Here is a 21,451-nt window from a genome sequence, read left to right as displayed (position 1 = left end):
TTTATGCTAAATAAAGCCAAGTGAAAACGTGTAGCATTATTAAATTGATAGTAAAATGCAAATGGTGTATTAATAGTGACTTCATAGTTTATGAAGTACTAGGAATGGAATCTATAAGGCTAATGGGATTCCGGCAGCTTCTCAGAAGTGCCTATCTAGTTCTTTACTCATCTTTCCCGTCTCCCACTCCTTTTCAGATCAAAGATCTTACTGTGTTTCATGCAGTGTTTTTAACATAAGGTCCTCTTGATTGAATTTTTCAATCTTTGCCAACATATTAGACTGCCTCCCTCTACTGCCGGTTATGTGTCATTAGACAGTCCTGGTCTGTTTTCATCACACGCATCTAGGCCACTAGTTCTTGTTGGCCATTGGCGTACTCCTCCAGGGAGTGCTCCCTAGAGACATGGCTCTGTGGGCAACCCTAAGCCAATTCTGTCCTTGTGAGAAAGACTTTGTGTCTCAGGAAGGGCCTTGTGTAGGATGACCCTGGTGACCTCCTGTAAATTTAGGGTCACTATACAAAGTCTGTTCCCTGGCCGATCTGGGTAATCCAAAGGTCTTTGAAGGTTCCAAGGCCATCTGCAGAATTTCTATCTGAACCAATGGTCAGGACCTCCCTAGACTGATCATAACGACATGACGTTACGCAGAAACAGTCTATTCTTCCAAAAGCTTTCAGGTTCACTTGGCTGTCAGGCCAGCCTTATTCAAACTGATATTCTCAGAAAGGCGTTGGGGGACTAAGCAAAGCCAGCTTTGTGTCCTGACATTTTGTATCTCGTAGCCTGACCACTTTTAAAATGTCGGTCTCTTTACTAGCCAGAGTTTGGCCAGAACTTTTAGCAGCTCCCATATTAGGAAATAACAACTGGTAAATCTAAGATGAGTTGTGGGATATTCATCAAATACTTGTTAGCTAAAAGTTATTGAACAAGTAACCTTGCAGTTATTTAAAATAGCAGGTAGCATTCAAATTTTAGAAATATAAATAGATATATAAATCTCCTCTGTTCCCCTAACATTCATTACATTTGTGGAATATATGTGACATTCTAAATGTGATACAACTGGATGTGTGCTCCAAAGTTTCATCCCCAATTAAACTTAGTCAGTGCATTCCATACATGTATGTAGAAGATTCATTTTTCTCTCATGAAGGAACATATTGGTGTTCCTTTTTAATAAACTGTTTACTAAGGATTTCTCTCAAGACATTGTTTGAAATGCTGGTTGCCAAACCACGTTGAAAAAGGTGGTGAAGATGCACATGTTAGAATGAAGATGGTTCCCAGGAAAACTCAGTTTAGGTATATAAGGTGGTGGTAAAAGTTTGGCTTCATTTTTGCAGCCTGTTAGGAAACACCCTGCTAGAATTAGTCATAACCCACTTGTCCTCACTTATCTAAGCAATCATAATCTGAATAACTTGGTTATTGTTTTGCCAAATAGATTCTGTTTAGAGTGTCCTATGTGATTATTTAACAACAAATTGTCATTGAGTTGCTTGTTCTAATCAGGATATGTGAATCCTTCCTCTCCCTCTCTCTTCCCCTACCCCTCTCCTCCTCCCTTTCTTTGTCTTTAAAGATCTTAGAGCAGTTGGACTAAAGAAAGGGATGTTCTTCAATCCTGACCCTTACCTTAAGATGTCCATTCAGCCAGGGAAGAAGAGCAGTTTCCCCACCTGCGCCCACCATGGGCAGGAGAGAAGGTCCACCATCATCAGTAACACCACTAATCCAATTTGGCACCGAGAGGTAAGATGATCCTCCAAGGTCTTCTACTTGACGGTTAGGATGTCGGCCAACTCCATCTCTTTCCTCTGGACTCTGTGCATCATTGAGCTCTTTATGGGCATGGGCAGGATGGTTGAGGTGTCTAGAGCGTCTGTCAGAAAGAGGGTACAATGAGATTGAGATGGTCCTTTCTAGCCAGGGCCAGGTCTGGGGTAAGGCATGTGAGGCACTCACCTCAGATGCACGATTTAAAGGATGCCAAAAAACCCAATAATCCAAATAAATATTTTCATCTAACATTTTTTTAAAACATCAAAATCAATGCAAAAAGTTCCTGATGAACAAAATATCAAAATTTTAAGTCAGGGCAGGATCAGTAACAGCGCCTTGCAGAGCCATATTGGAGCCCGAGGCAGGAGGAAAATCAGTAATACTGATTTTGTTTTTATTAAAAATTTTGATATTTTCTTGTAGCCTATAACAGTACAAATTAAAGGAATTTCTCTCCCTATGGACTTTGGCAAATGTTTTTTGGATTTCTAGATTTCGGTTAATTAAGTGAGCCATGCAGAGAATTGTCATCCTGAGCGAAGCCAGGTTGTGTTGACGGTACTTAGACTTCCTCACAGCTACGTCCTGCTTCCAGTCATCTTAGTGCACCTGTCAGTGAAAGCAAGTGAAGGGTTTTCTCATTAGAACTGCTGAAAGTCAAAGAATGAACAGAGACATCGCTTCCCATGGAGTGAGCAAAGCATGAGTCTCCCACCATTTCTCGCGGATGCGAGGCACTAGTGTTAGAGTGTCCTTGGGTAAACCTTTATTGGCACAGGAGTTACACAGTTAATTCAGTCATTCCCTAAATGTTTAATGGCAATATGTTGCAACAAGGTTGTAGAAATATTTCACAGGAGAGGGAGATAATTCAGGGGCTCTAAAACCAATTGGAGAGAAGGTGTGGCTATTTGAGACTGGCCAGCACAGCAGGATGTTCCTCCGGGGCAGTTCTTATGGTTATTTAAATGGATAAATATTGCATGTATTCTTATACCTGATTTAAAAAACTATTTATGGTCTCCAAATAGTAAATAACTCTTAAAGGAATGCCACTTAAGTTAACACATTAGAAGCCTAGAAGAGATAAAACTTATCTCAGTATGAGCTCTGGAAGGCACATAGTGGATATACTAATGACACTAGCAATAACTTTATTTCCCAACATTTTATATTTACAAAGTTCTTCACCATGTTCCCAGTGCAAACCTGATAAGGGGGCAAGGGGATGAGATGTTCAGCTCTCCAGTTTGGTGATGAAGAAGCCAAAACTTAGAGTGTTTATGTAACTAGCTACTCAGAGGCAGAAATAATGCTTAAACTCAGCTCTCTTATTCTAAGCAAGTGCTTTTTCCGTTAAGCAGATTACTAAACTGCATGGCCCTTTGGAGAACTTTAATTGTTATGACTAAATAAACTTAGTGGAGCCTAAGTGTCAAGCTGGCTAGCACCATTCACATCACTGTGGTTGCATGGATGCTGTCAGGGAAGGAGTGAAATGATTCAGGTTAGATTCTTGGCTCCATCACTTACTTTTCCTGAGATCCTCATCATCAAAAAGAAAATTTTATCTTCGTAAAGATAAAATGAAGACAATATATGTGAAAGTCGCTATAAATGAGGAAAGCTCTTTCTGTGAATTTTGTATCCTTATTAATGTCCAATCCCATTTTCTCCAGTGGCATCCTTGAAGAAAACAAGAAAGCTTGTCTTAACCTCATACTTGTATTTTTCTCTCCCAGAAGAAATGACCCTGTGTGCCTTTTAAATTAAGTAATCTCCATTTAAACATTGTTTTATTTTAATATTGATCAGGGAAACCACAGTATTCTGCAGATGTTCCGACTTTAACCACTAAGTGAAGGAGTATTTTAACCTGTGCTGTGCAACTAACTTCATGATGACATGGGATCAGGAATTCAAATTGCCATTAATCAAATACGTTGGTTCATTCTAAACCTTCCTATAGCAGGATATTAAATTTCAAAGCATTAAGATACAATAATGTAGTGAGTACAAAAATTGTATTGTGCATAATTTAATATTTGATAACATCTGAAACCGTTGAACCAGGAAGGGCTGGATGATTGAAGGGACTCCTTCGTCATGCGGATCCTTCACTGTTGCTTTTTAATCATTGTGAATGTTAATGATTCTGAGTGAATAAAAGATTGACAATAGCTGCAGATAATTCTAGCAGTGGAGAGTCTATATGTCGTTAGGATTTAAGAGATACCATTTTCTATAGTAATAAAATGATATAATTTCATACTTGTCTTTCTTTTGAATCAAAATGTTATCTGGTTTTGTTTCCAGAAATATTCCTTTTTTGCACTTCTTACCGATGTCTTAGAAATTGAAATTAAAGACAAATTTGCCAAGAGCCGTCCTATCATCAAGCGTTTTCTGGGGAAACTCACCATTCCAGTGCAGAGGCTGCTGGAGCGGCAGGCCATCGGGTAATCAGCCCTCACTGTGGGCATCTCGTTGAGATTCGTTTGTACAGAAGCAACTGAAATGATACTTTGTAGTCCTAGGACTTTTCTTACTGATAAGAAGTGGTAACATAATTCTTTTAGAAATAAAAGTACCGGATATTCATTAAAATGTGCAGGACCAAAAGTCCACTGTTTTAATTATGTACCTTGTTTTCCCTTGGTCTCTGTCTTTCCCATCATGTACCTACTGTTAGCACTTCAGCGTCCTGTCAGAGTGCACGATTGTTTTTGAGTGTGTTGAAATCTGCCGTGAATGCCTCTCCCTAGAGCGAGAGCCTAGTGTCAGGCTGACGTCTCCCTCATCCTGATTATTCCCACCCGGAGAACTTGTGATTCCTGAAAAACAAAGCCTTGTTTTGGATCTGTTTAAAACATGACCTAGACCCTGAGGGGGTGTTACAGTGGAGCTCCTAGACATGTGCATTCATCCGGGCAACTAAAATGTACTCATTGAGAGAATTTTAAAATGTGACTCGATGTCTGTTCTCTTTCTGTGAGGCTTTTGTAAGTTGTCAATAAGGTGGTGAAGTCATCACATGCCTCCATCCCTCATTAGAAATGGTGTCTATATTTTTACACAGTAAATACCAGCAAAGCCAGTTACACTGGTACTCCGAGGTAGCACTGGGAGCAGCTTTCTTGTCTCTTTTTCATTGTAGGAGAACATTAAGAACAGATGGCAATAGCAGTAGTGGTAGTAAGAGTATTGGTAGCAGTAGTAGTCGCAGCAGCAGCAGTAACAGTAGTAGTAGCAGCAGAAGTAGTAACAGCAGTAGCAGTAGGAGTATAAAACAAAAGTAAACGAAAGATGCTGAGAGCTTCCTCTATGTCAGGAGTTAAGAACATCACGCCCATTAGCTCCTATAATCTTCTCAACAACTCTGCTAGTTAAATAATGGGATTATCCCTATTTCAGAGATGAGGAATCTGAGGCTAGAGAGCAAGTGGTGGAGCGGAGATTTGAGCTCAGATCAGTTTGCTCTAGAACCCTATAAGGACTGGCGGTGTTGCTACATTTCTCTAGCTAACTGAGGGAGCTTGATGGTTCATATTCATTCTGCTGCTAATTAACTGTCCTATTTCAGAAGTCACAGTTTCCCTGGGCGTTAGTTTCCTTATCCGAAAAATAAAGCATTTAGACCAGATGATCTCTAAGGCCCCTTCAAAATCTGAAACCAGTGAGTTGTAATTCTCTGGTCATCATAGGCAATGGAATTGTGGTTGAGCCAGCCCATGTGAAGTAGAAATATTATACTGCATTCTAGCATCCTGGTTTATCTGATAAAAGCTGGGAAATCACATTTTTAAGGATAATTATTGCTTCTTGTAGAGGTAATATACTTTGGGAAATTTTTAAAAATTATTTTTAGGATTTATAGAAAGTGAAAGATTATAAAGAGTGAGAATTAACCATGGGAAATACATCTATCATTTGATTTATATAATTATAATCATGTAATTTAGGAAATTCCTGTGACACTTGGTAGAAGTGTTGATTTCTCTATGCCAGTAAGAATGATCAAGGGAAAATAAAATCTTGTCAGTGCTTGAAACTCTTGTTGACTTTTCATTTAGTCTTTTAAAGAACTGGACACCAGAGAAATGCCAGTCATGGATTCCATGTATACTGGAAGAAAGTCCAGCATGAGCTCATAAAATTCGGAATTATGATATGTTTCTATATAAGTACGTTAAAAGCATTCCCTGTTACTGATACTTAGGGATTTGCTTTATTAAGTAAGAATGACAGTGCACATTAGTATATCAGCTATTAACATCTAAATATATATTTCTGATCTAATTATTGCTTTTCATCAAGTAATTGATACATCTTGAAGAAGTCTGGGTTTTCAATACTTACATGTTTGGTAGATTGCAGCTCTCTGAAGTGGTTGAGGTTTTACAGGGTTCAGTTTTAGAGGATGGGCTAGACCTCCTTGCTATTTACTATTTTGAGAGCATTTGTTTGAATGTGACATTTTTCATAGAGTGGCCTGCATTCTGTCCAAGAATCACATCACTTTCCCATGCTTTGTGAACCGCTCTGATCACATCAGTGAGAGACTGTCTCAGCCAGGTAGTGCGAGTTCTTGGCACTTATTCTTTATAATTACATATCATAATCATATATAATATATTGTTCACAATAATATATCACAGCAACAGGCAGGATGACTCAGATGCGACTGGTTGAGAACAAGAAAGCAGGTGAATCCCTGACAGGCACACAGCAAAGACGGAGCCCTTGACTCAGAATCTCTGAATAGGGAGGATTTCCTGTATTTATAGGTGGAGTAGTTGAACTGAGTATCTTATCAGTTTGGCTAATAAACAGCACTAACACCTGTTAACATTCTTTTCTCCCAGTAAAGAGTCTCATTTGTTCGACAAATATGTGTGTCTGTGCACACGCAGATGTATATAATGTCGACTAGATGTTAAACACTGTGTTGTGTTGGGGAGTGTGATTGCGAGCAGAACCGATGGATGCCGTTCTCTCCTTACAGTTCCTCCTAAACGTTTATTTCCTAGTTAAAATCCATCACTTTTATAAATCTTTATCATCAACAGCAACACTTTACTTTTATTGGCCAAGGAGGAAGAAAGGAGAGTCAGTTTATTTTTTACAAAGAAGTGACGATTTTATTATTCCAGGACTGAATGTCCAAAGAGATGAGTGAGGAAGCACGATGTTGAGAGCAGGGCCGTGCAGTTTGCTGCTGGGTTCATGCATTAGTGGGCAAAGGTGGAGCACCTGTGTGTGTCAGGCACTGTCTGAATGCTGGGAAGACAGTGCTAAGCGAGTATTATGCAGATAGAGCCATTCTATAATGTTATTTGAGCACTCTAATGTAAAAGCATTTAACATACCTGTAATGTCTAATAGTTACAAACGCCTATATATCCCTTTACAGAAATTTTGTTTTAATTCCAGTTTAAGTAGAAAAAACATTGTGATAGCAGTTGCACTGAGGTGAGCCACGAGTAAATGTCATTAAAATGCATGCTACCAAAAGCAGCCTAGAATCGCTGAGAATATACCTAAAATGAGATCGTGATATGGTGACTGCAGAGTAGGGGCTCTGTGTCAGATGAATCTGTGTTCTAATCCCGGTTGTGTCACTAAACAGGTGTCTGGCCTTGGGCGAGGTCCCTACCCTCCCTGTGCCTTAGTTTCCTCCTCCAGAAAACAGGACCACCACCTCCCTCACGGGGAGGCAGAGCCCTTAGCAGAGTGTGCGTGGCACACAGTAAACACTCAGTGTGGGGAAACAAAGCATTTTAAAAGCATCAATCGAGTAAAAAAATTATTACCATGTTTCTAGGGAAGACAAAGAAAAAGGTAAAGGAAATAATCTTATTGTTTTAAGAAATTCTTGAACTAGGATTTCACATTAGCGTATGTTCTTTTCCATGGATAACATCTATTTAGACTTGTGCTGAGGGGGCAGAGAAGAGCAAACAGAATAGTTACGCAGATTAATGATAAATAGCAGACTAGAGGCTCTAAACTGTGTACCAGTGCAAATATGAGGTAGACGCATTGCTTTCCTTCTGAAGTTGCCATTAGAGGGCAGTGTGAGAGCAGAAATGGTGAGATTTGGTACTGTCCCTTTGATTATTTTCCTTAATTAAGAATAAATCAGATTCAGAATGAAAGTTGTTTGCATACAAGGAAATGATGTAATTGCGTTTGACTTTGATAAATAAACAGGGAATTGAAAATGATGGACAACTCAATCCTTGAGGAGGCTGGTAGCCTGGGCCTGGGCCTAAGGTGCTGCAGAAACTGGGCAGGCCCAGTTCTGGTCCCCTCCAGGATGCCACCAGGTGTGGCGACAAGACCCCGCCCCAGTGGCATATCTAACTTGTCCAGCCGTCCCGTCAGGACCGCTCACAAGCCACCCTGAGCATCAGTGAGAACCAGGCTCTCCCCAGTGAGGGCCAGCAGCTCCAGCGCCTTCCTTTCCACCTGAGGATGGGGAGGCTCAGCACCTGCTGCCCCTCACACAGCTGGAGCAGCTGTCAGGGTGTGGCCTGTTCTCACACTGCTCTCCCTTGACTCCCAGCTCCTGTGTTGCAGAAGACAGCAGCAGGTGCCCTCCATGCCGTCGAGTGACAATCCTTACCTGTGCGTGTCCTTTTAGAACTAGCTTCCAATCGTGCTAAGTGCTAAGGAGCCAGGCCCTCTATACTTTAACACCTGAGTCAAAAAACACCTAAAATTTTAGGCTTTTCACAGCTCCTTAATGACTTTCAAATGCCTTTTCCATGGTCACCCTTGGCAGTGACACAGCAAATCAGTGCCCTTTAAAAAAATCATATAATAATACTGTTTTGGATTTTCTGCATCTACTAATAATTGTCCTTATGACAAGATCTCCTTTTATCCCTGGGTTTATAAGTATTTGTTTATGTGAATGAATAATATTGCATTGGACTGTAACATGCCTTTGAGCCTTTTATTTTCTTGTAAGTCTGAAAGTTTTAAGAGCAATATGTGGGATTTGGGGGGTGGCCAACGGGAAGGAGATTAAGGCTGGCCCTGGTGTCGTAGGATGAAAGGACCATTTCTCCTCTTACAGTGATCAGATGCTGAGCTACAACCTTGGCAGAAGGCTCCCGGCTGACCATGTGAGTGGATACCTCCAGTTTAAGGTGGAGGTTACATCTTCTGTGCATGAAGGTGAGATATCTGTATAAGTATGTCGCTGTTGGAAGAACCTGTTAAATCTTACTCAATTGCAGGTTGCATTTGAATGGAAATGATTTGTGTCCTGTTCCAAAAATAAAATAGCTACCAAAGGATTACCTGCTGGAGTTTTCCAAGCAGATATAAAAGCCTATTTATCAAAAAATATCTCTTAGGTTTATGCCTGCATTCAGAAACTGAGCTGTAGAAATTCCAACCCGGTCAAACTTACCGGCAATGTATTCGTTTAGTAAGGAACAGTGAATCTTAGCAAGTCAGTGGTCCTGTAAAAGGGCCTCAGTGGGATGGCCAAATTCTTTGAACTGATTGGTGGTAAAGGAATAGGACATTAAAAGTTCTTTCCTTATTGCTGCTTCATTTTCATAAATGGTGCTTTCTCCTTCAGATGCTTCTCCAGAAGCTGTTGGCACCATACTTGGAGTCGGTACTGTGAATGGAGACCTGGGAAGCCCTTCTGATGAGGAGGACCTGCCAGGGGGCCATCAGGACAGCACGGTTTGTTCTAATGGCCCAGTTTCTGAGGAGAGTGCCGATGGGACGCCCAAGCATTCTTTCAGGACTAGCTCTACTCTGGAAATAGACACAGAGGAGTTAACGTCTACTTCTTCCAGGGCCTCACCTCCCAGAGGACGTCAGGATTCACTCAACGATTACTTAGATGCTATTGAACAAAATGGCCATTCCAGGCCGGGCGCAGCTACCTGCTCAGAGAGGTCCGTGGGAGCCTCTCCGAAACTGAGGAGTAGTTTTCCCACTGACACGAGGCTCAATGCAATGCTTCATATCGACTCCGATGAAGAAGACCACGAGTTCCAGCAAGACCTAGGTTATCCATCTTCCTTGGAGGAGGAAGGAGGGTTGATAATGTTTAGCAGGGCTTCAAGAACTGATGATGGGAGCCTGACATCTCAGACAAAGCCAGAAGACAACCCAGTGGAGATGGAGGAAGCCTCCATACATGAAGCCGCTTCCTTCGAAGATAAGCCAGAAAATCTTCCAGAGCTTGCAGAGAGCTTCTTACCCACAGGCCCTGTCCCAGAGGAAACTGAAAATGGCCCAGAGTCTCAACCAAGTGCTGACCAGGGCAGCACCGAATTGTGTGGCTCTCAGGAAGTAGATCAGCCCACAAGTGGAGCAGACACGGGCACTTCCGACACATCGGGAGGAAGCCGAAGAGCCATCAGTGAGACTGAGTCCCTGGATCAGGGGTCTGAGCCTTCCCAGGTGTCCTCTGAAACAGAACCCAGTGACCCTGCCAGGACAGAGAGTGTGAGCGAGGCCAGCACCAGGCCTGAGGGAGAGAGTGACCTGGAAGGCGCGGACAGCTCCTGCAATGAGAGCGTTACCACACAGCTGTCCTCGGTGGAGACTCGGTGCTCGTCTCTGGAGAGTGCGCGGTTTCCCGAAACCCCAGCCTTTTCTTCTCAGGAGGAGGAAGATGGAGCCTGTGCAGCAGAGCCCACCAGCAGCGGCCCTGCTGACGGGCCCCAGGATTCCATATGTACTCCCGGTTCTTTACCTGTGCTGCAGGTGCCCAGTGGAGAGGAGGAAGGGCCAGGGGCAGAATCAGCCACTTTACCTGACCAGGAGGAGGTGGGGGAGGTCTGGCAGCGGAGGGGGAGCCTGGAGGGAGCTGCTGCTGCTGCTGAGAGCCAGCCCCAAGAAGAGGCTGATGCTGGCGAGGCCCAAGGGGCTTGCGAAGGGGCCACTGGCCAAGAAGAGGGCGCCACTGGAGGTAGGATGTAGAAGACAGCATGGCTCTTGGCTCAAGCACGTCTGCTCAAAGAGAAGTCTTGTGGTTTTGTCCCTCAATGTGAATTACACTCCCGTCAAAGATTTTCTGAATTCTTCACCTTGGGGTTCAACAATTAGCTTTTTTTTTAAAAAAAAGAGTGGATCTTCTATTGCTGAAATAAGAGGGCTGTAAAATAATAGTCTTCCAACTTAAATAATGAATGTGGAGGCTGCGCATCAGGAGTGCAGTGTGGGAACTTACCCTCCCCAGGAAGATGGCCTGGTGGGCGGGGCGGCCCCTGTCCACACAGGTCCTAGGGCCTGGATGCCTGAGGGCTGGTGCATAGGAGCAAACTGCGCATGTGCATGTGTGTGCTGTGGGACAAGGCATCCTGGGTGCCCAGAACCGGGTCCCCTTGTCTGGGCAGTGCTAAAAAAACAAATAATGAATCTCTGGTGAGACCTGGGTTTGTAGATACAAAACCAAACAGGTCAGCGGCTTCTACACTAGTGTAATACACAGAGATTTCCGGGAACTCCTGAAGTCACTCCTTCTTATATAAAACCTTCAAAACAGAAGGTTATGTGTGCTTTGCATCAAATGTGATATTTTTGCCTTCTGCAGTATAAGAAATGTCACCTCAAAAAAAAGAAATGCCAACTAGGATAGGTGATGCATTCTGAGACTTGAAGGAGAGCTGTTTGAGTGTCTGAGGAGGCGAATTTACACCTGAAATTTGTATTATGTCTTAATGAATGTGGCTCGGTAGAATGACTCTTTAAAATGTTCTATTATAGATGCATCAGAAAGTCTAAGGATAATTTCATATGCCTAAATAGCGTAGACTCAGAAATAGGAAGGATTTTCTTGTTCTGCAATTTATTTTTCTACCTAAAGTATCCCCTTCTTTTCTTCCTCCTCCTTTTTTTGCTTTGTTCTTGTTTCCTTCATTATCTTGCGTCCATTATGTGACCCTGAAGCGTTAGCGCGTGAGCAGGACAGAGGCCCCCATGGGAAAAGGTAGGGAGGGACAGACGTCTGCCTAGAGGACCCGCTTCTGACTAAGCATTCACCTGCTGTTGTCCTCTTTAGTTTCTGGTTCCTCATACGGGAAATAAGACGAAAGAGAGATAAAAGATTAGCCCCAGAAATTAGATGTTAGATGTTTTTTTGCAAAGGCTGTTTTGACATTGATGGGGAAAACAATACCTGGGTAACTTTTTACCTTTAATCCTAGGTTCTCAAGCCAACGGCCACCAGCCATTGCGATCACTGCCTTCAGTGCGCCAGGATGTTAGCCGGTACCAGAGGGTGGACGAGGCTCTCCCACCAAGTGAGGACCTGTTAACTAAAGAGCTCACCTTGATCAAAGGGGGCAAGGGTGGCAGGACCCACAGGACCTAAAAGATGGCTGCCCAGTCCCTGAGGTGAAGGGATCTGGAGATATTAGATGTAGTCTGGAAAGTGCTAGGCTGATGACTGCTGTCTCGCACTGTTCCTCCGAATGAAAGGGCAGCTGGGGGAAGAGTAAATACTATAATGTCATGGAGTAAATATTGTAATCAGGAAATTAGATCCAGATATTTTGGATAGTTGGGTATATAATAGAATTTTTCAAAACTGTGCCCAACCGGTGGCATGAATTTTCAGTTAGTAGACAAGTTGGTATCATCTTAGAAAAGCCTCCTTCTGTGTAATATACTGCTTTTTATTCACTTACAACATTATAAATCATTAAATACAGACCCCTGATTTCTTTTCTTAGGGATATTCAGAGAAGTGTTATTAATTTCAGAAATTAGTCTACCATTTATCTGGATCATGACAATTATCTGGGGATTTGAAAGATAATTTATTTCTCTCGCTTTCAAGAAACACATAGCAGTTAAAGGAGAGATGGTTGATGATCTGGGATGCTGGGAAATAGTTGTGTAACCTGAATTCAAAGGTCAGAGTGCTACCCATCGCCAATCATAATCTTGACATAATTTAAATTCTGTTTAAGTTTCTACAATCCCTTAAAGCAATATTGCTCTGTGAGAGCAAAGCATTTTGATGAAGAGTAATAAAGCTCAGTAAATACTGCTTTTTAAGAAACATTGGAAATACATGTTTCAGCCTTATTGCTTTTCCTTCTCATCCACTCTCTCTACTCACCCCTCTTATGTGTGACCGTGACAAGAGGCTGAGGCCTTTGGCCCTCAGGGTTTTAAAAATGGTGGGACATAAAGGGAGGGACTATGCATTTAAAGGGCTAAAATGCCAAGTGGTTAGTTTTGGTGAGTGCTGACAGAAAACTGAATGCTAACTATGTACAATTCATCAAAATATTGGCTTGATCCTTTGGAAATTCTCTTGTCTGCAGATCCTTCTCTTGTTCATGTATTTAGGTAACTGAGGATGGTTTCTCATAGGAAACATATGTTTTAAGCAGTTTTAAAAAATAGACTAAAATTAATTAACCATTGTGTTCTCTTAAGCAGATGGGGGGAAAAACCCTTCTGTATTGTTTACCCTTGGAAAAAAATTAGAGGCAGAAAAGATAAATATCCCTGGGAGATATTTAGATATAACTGGAGGAAAATGAATTAGGAACACGAGGAGAGAGTTCTGGGAGAGCTTTATTTATAGGGGTATGTGGATTACTAGTAAGGAATTAGAGTTTCAGGGGCCTGGACAGGAGGCATAGTCTTGCACTATGTGTGGATAAATGGCCTTCTCCCGGCTACATCCAATAGCTCTGAATTTTGTTGGACCATAATATGGGTCTCTAGATTGCATTCAATAAAGACAGGCACTTTCTTGCTGAAATTATGACCACTATTTGTGATAGTTCAATGCATTTGTTTAAACACTGATATTTGTGTTACACAGAGTACATCTTAGAATTTTTAAAAATAAACAATTGGCAGTTCATTTTAATATGTTGATAAATCCAAAAGTAAAAAAAAAAAAATTTAATAGTATGTCCAATTTAATGAGTGACTGATGAACAGGAAGAAAATTCTTAAGACATATTCCCTCTTATGCAACTTGCAAATTTGGGGATTTGTATTATCAGGGATGGGTTACAGATTATGGTCTGAGCATACCTGATAACTGTTCAAAGCTGTCCCCACACTGCTTTGCCCCTTCCTATCACCAGTCTGTTTCCTCCTTCCAATGGTCTATTAACACTTTGCTGCCCCTGCTTGTTGTCTGTCTCCATCCCAGCCTGTTCTCTGCCTTCCTTTCCTCACCGGGCAACTCTGCTGCTCTCTCTGGCAGTGCCTCTGCCTTAGAGCTGGGCATTCTGCATTCCGCCTTTACTTCTGCCTTCTGCCTTCACACTGCGTCTCCCGGGAGGCTCAGCTAAGGGGCATCTGGTTGGAGCGTGCAGACTGATCCGTCTCTTAATGACCTGGCTGAATTCTTTTAAGGCCAAGACTTAGACTTTTAACACTATTAATTTTAATAGCTCAAACTTGTGTAGTTACTTACAGTTTACAAAGATCTTTTACATGCTTTATCTGTTTTTTATTCTTTGTAACAATTTTGTGAGGTAGGTCAAGCAGGTCTTGCCTGTAATTCATAGATGTATGGGTGAAAACCAGCTAATCTGATTCTTTAATTTTATAGATGGAGAAATTGAAGCCTGGATAAATTAAGTAACTTGTTTAAGATTGCATACTAGTGAGAGTTGAGACAGAGGCTCAGACATTCCTTCTCTTCTGTTAGCTATTCTGGTCTAAGATTAGAAGGGGCGGGACTATTGTGTGGGTGGGGAATGTAAATTCTGAAAGCCTGGTTATGTTATCTATTAGGCGCACACGACACTTCAAAGCAAAGGGTTTGGGAGTTTCACTGAAAGTTTATTGTATTGTAGGTTTTGAGGTCAGACCTAGGAAAGCTCAAAAAGTGCTAAGCTTTCCTCTCCTTCTTCCCAGCGGAGGGCCCTCATTATAAAAGAAGTGGTCACAGTCACTGGATGAGCAACTATCTCATGGCCCAGACCCCAGACAGGTCTGCTCTGTGAAGCATCTGTATCAGACTCAGAATTGCCTTTTCCTCTCTGGAGCGTGTGCAGGTCACATCCCCAGACCTGCAGGACAGGCGTCTGAAACATTGCGCCTGGAGCTCTGATGCCCCTCATTCTTGATTCTTGCTTTTCTTTTTCCTTATGATTATTGTTGTTATTTTAGCTCATTTTCACCTTAAAAATACTTGTGTACTAACATATAGTGAGGAAAGCATCCAGCAAACTTATGCTTTTCTCTGAAGATTTCCCCACTCAATTAGGGGGAGTCCGTGGTGGCCTTGCTGTGCTGCCTCACTCTTAGAGCTGGCCCCGTGCGGTCTTCTCGTCAGTGTTAGAACTTAGTCTCTGAACATTGAGTTGATCTCTTTGGCTGCAAAGCAATTTTCCTTGTTTGTTTGCTCGTTCTTGTAGTCTTCTTCCTCTGGCCTCAGGATCTGGGAACAGACCTCAGACTTAGTACAAAGACTGCTCAGCTGTGATGATGATCCACCAATTGGTTCTCCAAATCTTACTCTTGCTTTAGGCTATGGACCGTGTGCTGTGACCTTGTGGGCTATGTAACTCCAACCACTGGTTGAGAGATATCCTAATGATCCATACAAAATAAGAAAGTGCCAGATCTCGAGGGCAGCGAGGCACTGTTGAGAGCCTCCCAGGGAACAGCTTGAACTTGAATATGCGCTGAGGGTCTTAAGAATGTGCTGCCTCCTGCTCTGAGATGATTGATGGTGTTGGGCTGGAGGCAGCTCAGGGCTGAAGTCCACTAGAACATCGTCAGCATGACAAATCTTGGTCTTTTTAGCATTAAGATAAGTGAAAAAAGAATGACCAGCTCAGCCCCTTCTGAAAAATTATTTTATTTTTCTCTTTTGGCTCCAGTGTAATTGTGACTTAACCCATTGCTGCACTGGAGACAAAAGGGAATTGTTGAATAAGTGTTTTTCCCCCAAAAGGGTAGGAATTGGAACAGATTCAGGATGAACAGTCTGGATTAATGGGCTCATAGGATCCCAGGGTTGTTGCCATAGCGTTAGGACTAATGTGTTACTTATGTGGTGGGTTCAAATGGGTAGGTCTGGAAAAACACGAGGGAATGTTTATCATTTTTGCGGTTGTGCACTTTCATTATTAAAGCATCCTTTGAAATGAAAGTTTAAAAGAAGACAGTGAATCTGAAAAGTATAATTAATCTTCACTTAGAGTTTCTACTATGTTTAAGGCTAGGAGCTCTTGTGCTCTACAGCCTAAAAGGTAGTTTTGAGAAAATAATTGATACTTTTAATCTAAAAAGCTACTTTCTTAAAAGTTGAATATTAAGGTCCAAAATATGCAGCTACTTGAGATTCTTTTTAAACTTTTTATTCAAATATAATATACATACAGAATAAAGCAGATTCTCCCAAAATGAACACGCCTCTGCAACCAGCACCATACCACTGGCACCTGCAGGTCCCTTTGTGCCTCTTCCAGTCACTAACCCCGCTTCTGAAGGGGAAGAAGAGTGACTATCCTGCCTCCCAAAATCATAGATAAGTTTCACATTTGTACTTTACACAAATGGTATCATACTTCCTTGACTATTAAAATAAGGAAAAAAATAATCTTTTAAACACTGCTGTCTAGCATTTATCACAAAGCTTAATTTTTTTCCTTAAAGTGCCTTTAGTTCATTATAACTTCATCATCTTGCCATTTTGGTGAAGATGCCATGGTTATTATAACTTTTTTATAGGGGGTTTATAAATTTGTTTTACAATGTTCAAGTACTTCGTGTGTCTAAATCCAGGTTGGAACCAGTTCAAGCCCCACTCAGAGTCCTCTCACGTCTTTGATTCATGTAGACAGCCTGATGCTGGTTTCCCCTGGTAGGTGATTCATTCTGTCTAGACACTTTCTTCCCAGGCTCAGCATTCACTGAGATGTGTTCATATCTTCATCTGATCACCTGGATGGTACAGTGGAGACCAAGGAGTGGTTTGAAGGGAGTCAGAAAGAAGAGTGACTACAGAGGAATCATAGGGACAACTCCTGCCCCCTTCCCAAACATGTTGGTTCTCAAAGTTGAAAATGTCTACGACCTCACATCTTCCTGCCTCTGGTGTCCTGTCTAGGGATTGATGCCGTGACAGTGGCCTTGCATAATTTTACATGCTTTCTAACTCTCGGACTTCCCCTTATTGTTCAGCTATTTCAAGGTGCTATTATATTTGAGTCTCAGGCTGTCTCCACATCTACTTGCTCCTGGATTTCCGTTTGGGGCGTTCAGGCTAAAGTTTAGTTTCTTGTGAGCTTGTCCTTCAAGACCTCTGAGAAATCTAGCATGAGCTCCATGGTTTGTCCAGTACATTAGCTGCTGTTCTAAGTTCTTACTAATTTATGTCAGTGTTCCTCAAATGTTAGTGTGTCTAGGAATCATCTGGAAAGGTTGTTAAAAATGTAGCTAACTGGGTCCTAGTTTCAGATAGTCTGATTCTGAAGACATGAGATGTATCCTGGGCATCTGCGTTTTTATTGATCCTCGAGTAATCCTGACACAGGCTGAGTCTCACAGCTTAAGAAACAATTCTTGAGATAATAGTTTTCAAACTTTATCACTGCCGTGGCTCTTAAGGCAAATGAAATCTTAGGTGGAAGACCAATATATGCAACAGATAATACTGAGCTGCAGTGGCTAAAATGGGACTGGCAGGTGGTTCCAGAGCCCTACCCCTCAGGACCCCAAAGCCCCTGGCGCTATAAGGCTTAAATTTAATTAGAGTTAAATTTGGAAATCGTGGCCTAGACAAGATATTGCTAGATTCTTCCTGAGCCTAAATTTGGAAATCGTGGCCTAGACAAGATATTGCTAGATTCTTCCTGAGCCTAATGTAGTAAAATCATTTTGCAAATTCATAATAATTTTAGAACTGAAAGGGACCTTAGAAATGTTTAATTCTGTCCTCTAATTTTTCAGGTAAAGAAACTGTAGTCCATAGAGTTATAGTAATTTGTTGAAGGTCATGTAGCAAAGGCATGACAAAGCCATGGCCAGAAACCAGGCCTTCTACTTCCCAGTTTAGTGCACTACACATGCATACCCTGATATGTTGTTCTCAGGCTCGCTGCACGCTGATCATAGACCCCACTTCACAGTGTGACAAGACAAGGGAGTAAATGCTATGATCCCAGTCTTGTCTGATTTTAGCATTGTCTGTGAGAGAAAACTTGGATGAGTGCTCATATGCTTTCTTGTACCAAGAACAAACTGTGGCCAATATAAAAACTTATCAGATGTTAAAGCAGCTCTACCCTCATTTCCACCCCACGAAGTAACTCTGATAGATACACTAGAGAGCTGACTTTCCTACTGGCTCCTCCACTGTCTGTCTGGACTTCCACTTGAAGAAGAGTGCATATGTAGTTCATGAATAAGTCAGCAGCATAACCGTCTTTCCCTATCCACTGCCAAGTGTCCACTTGAAACCAGCAATATAGCATTTCTCTTTATGGAGACCCAAGTGACAACCTTGATTTAAAGATACGATATTTAATAGGGCTGGTCTTAATGTGCATCCAATGTCCTGTGTTCTTAGAAAGCAAATTTTCAGAACTTATTTTCTTATTCTCCCTATTGCACATAGAAATGTCTTTACGGAAATACAAATTAAGGTTATTACCTTAATAACCTTTGCAGAAAGTGAATACAAGAATCATTCTGCTTTATGGCTTTATGTTGTTTAAATTATTTGTTCATTCATTACATGCTGTGTGCAAGGCACAGTGGTGAACACATTTGGAGATTCACCCCCACCCCCATATGGGCCTCGTCCAGACCACATTCCATGAGGTAAATTTTTATTCAGTTTGTTCAAGGAAAAAGTTCCATCTTTGAAGATAATTTTTTGACTTTCTTTTGTCAGCAAATGGAAAGTATGCAACAATGTGTTTTCTTTTCTGCCTTGGCTGCCAGAAAACTTAGAGCCAAATTTTACTTACAATCTTATCTTGGGAGTTTGGCAGCGTCTCTCTTTCTGCTTCCTTTAGTTGGTTTCTGTTCTGTTTTTATCCCTAATTGACCTATTCTACATTTTTTAAAATTGGAAGCTACTGTAAACATTCTTGGGGGAAGGAATGGCCATTTGTTTTCATATGCATTTGATTTGACATATAACATGTGCTTGAATGATCCTGGCTCTAAGGAGAAAGGAATGCGATGGGAATAATCAGCTCTCAAAGTTTTCGAGATGGGAAAGTACTCAAGGAGCAAGGCAACACACTGGAATAGATCAAAGGGTTTTGGAAAACAGTTCCTGAAAATGCTTAATGTACTTCCTGTTTGTCAGCATATGGCAGGCTGAGCATGAGGTCTTTTGGAAATGTCCTACTGCTGGGACTGTGGCTGTGAATTCAGATTTGGCAGGCTGGTTCATTGTGAGTCTAGCTTACCTTGGAGGATGAGACATTGAGTTATTTGCTGTTTGTGTGGTGCTCTTCCTCAGCCCAATTTTTCTTTCTCTTGCCATTTGTCATAAATCACCATGTGCTGAGATCAACAACAAGAAAATCTTTTCCACTCCCCACGAAGGCAGCCTTCAGTGATTGCCTGGAGCTGGCTGGGATCTTCCAGGCAGGTCTTTCCAACCCTAAGGACTTTGTTGGAATCCTTGTCCTTGCTCCATTCACCTCCAGAGCAAATGCCACCAGTGGTCAGGAGCAAACCTGCCTTCCTCCTCGCCTCCAGGATTAGACCATGGTGTCTGTTATGAGCTATGTGAGCACATGGAGAGTTTTGAAATAATCTAGCTGCTCAGGAGAAAGGTGCTTACTAATTTCAAAAATTAATTTACAGATAAATAGAAATGTATAAGGAACTTTCCTGGTTAAAGCATAGATCTCTGCTGTTTTCACGTGTGCCTATATAAATTACCCTTCCCAACTTGCATCAGTTTCAAAATTTTTGCCTTTTGCAAAGATCAGCCCACGCTCTTCATATTTTAATAGGGGAATGGCCTTTTAGAGAGTCACAGAGGTGGGATGGCTGGCTCTGAAGACCAGTCTGCTTGCTGTTTTTATTTAACATGCACTTACATATTTGTTTACAAAGATTAACACACTTCAGCAATGAGATTGCTTCAACATAAAATTAAATAATCTTTTAAAACATTGTATTTATTTGAGATTGGAGGAAAGTAATTACCCTTGCTCTAAAAATGTATTCATCTTTGGGAAACTGCAAATGGAAGTTTGTAGATAATGATACTGTTTAACCACTAGGCTAGCATTATTTTCTTCTGAAGACTACATTTATTAAAATTTTATGTAAATATGCACGTGGAAATTTCCAACTCTGAGTCTTTCATCTAAGTGGGAAAAAACAGAGAAAAATCCATTTTGGGTGAAAACAAACATCAATACCAATTTTGATGTGAATATCTAAAGTATTATGATACCAACTGCTTGTATTTTTAAAATGCTGGCACTCATACGTGAAGGATGAGCATTGTGGGTGGGTCTGGAAGAGTCTCTTCATTCAGAGATTCTTTAAGGGGTTGGTGTTATACACACAGAGTATATTTACTAACCGGCCACAACAGATTCTGGTGTGGACTGGGGGCAAGTGCAGGATTATGCAGTGAGGGGAGTGTTATTAGCCCCAAATTATAGCGTGTCTGAGAGAGAAATCACGTGCTGCACTTAATGAACCACACTGATGCCTTTGGCTTCTCCTCCTAACCCCTCTCGGTGCGTTGCTGCTGTTTAGACTGGGAGGCGCGCATTGACAGCCACGGCAGAATCTTCTACGTGGACCACGTAAACAGAACCACGACGTGGCAGCGGCCCACGGCGCCCCCTGCCCCGCAGGTGCTGCAGCGCTCGAACTCCATACAGCAGATGGAGCAGCTGAACCGGCGGTGAGCACGTGCGCCTTGGTCTGACTCTTCTGTTTTGCGGTTGGGCTAATTTTTACATGGTGCAAAGTAGAGAACACGGTTGTCTCTTTCATCTTTGGGTGTCTTGTCATTAAGGTGTAGCTGTTACCTCTTTTGATTCGTAGTCTTCATTGATCTTCTCTTGGTTAAGAAAGTAATAACCATACACATACACAGCTTGATTGGAAACAAGAGGGGAAATAAGTAATGATGACCCCTTCTGTCAACCCAAGGCATTGATTTTTAGTAAAACAGCACGTACATTCATAATTTGAAGCCAAATAGCTTTTTATAGATATCTAGAATCTTCATTCATGATGCTTCTTTATTATCAACCGAAGCCTTTTAAATGTCATTCTTTTTCAAAAACGAATTGCTATGGAATAAAAAGTTCTTTTCTTTAACACTATAGGAATTTAATTTTCTTTGGTTAAGGGCCATGCTTTTTAAAAAAAAGTTTTATTAATTTGTTAGGAAAATGTTTCCTAAGCCATGAGCAGAAGAAATTCAGTGCAATGTGTTTACTTAAACAACAGATGGCCCAGACGGTCAGGGAATAGGGGTCTGGGCAGAAGATGGTTGAGGGTGAGAAGACAGTGAAAACTTGTGGGCTATAGGGGAGCGGTCGAGTCCCAGGTTTTAGAGGCCGCTGTGGTGTAACTCCAGGCTCGTGACTTTAGATATCAGAGTATCCGCAGAACCATGACGAACGAGAGGCCTGAGGAAAATGCCAGTGCGATCGATGGGGCCGGGGAGGAAGCTGACTTCCACCACGCCAGTGCGGGTA

At 41.8% G+C, this 21,451-nt stretch overlaps 1 protein-coding gene across 6 annotated transcripts in view; it reads left to right on the top strand.

Annotated features, from left to right (window-relative positions):
• Positions 1–21,451, top strand: part of HECW2 (HECT, C2 and WW domain containing E3 ubiquitin protein ligase 2) — a 380,997-nt gene that overhangs the window by 251,441 nt on the left and 108,105 nt on the right. For all 6 annotated transcript variants that reach the window (XR_011502957.1, XM_014835216.3, XM_070508281.1 and 3 more), the window contains 7 exons: positions 1,591–1,760; positions 4,107–4,249; positions 8,875–8,975; positions 9,388–10,737; positions 11,975–12,070; positions 20,496–20,646; positions 21,345–21,448. Coding sequence is in view for 5 of the 6 variants with exons in the window: in XM_014835216.3 (XP_014690702.1) it covers positions 1,591–1,760; positions 4,107–4,249; positions 8,875–8,975; positions 9,388–10,737; positions 11,975–12,070; positions 20,496–20,646; positions 21,345–21,448 (2,115 nt within the window). In the remaining variant the exon portion in view is untranslated. The remainder of the gene's footprint in view (positions 1–1,590; positions 1,761–4,106; positions 4,250–8,874; positions 8,976–9,387; positions 10,738–11,974; positions 12,071–20,495; positions 20,647–21,344; positions 21,449–21,451) is intronic.

The sequence above is a fragment of the Equus asinus genome, chromosome 4, assembly GCF_041296235.1.
Source record: "Equus asinus isolate D_3611 breed Donkey chromosome 4, EquAss-T2T_v2, whole genome shotgun sequence".
Taxonomy (NCBI): Eukaryota; Metazoa; Chordata; class Mammalia; order Perissodactyla; family Equidae; genus Equus; species Equus asinus.
The sequence above is the reverse complement of the archived record's forward strand: the minus strand, read 5'-3'. Positions and strand labels throughout refer to the sequence as shown.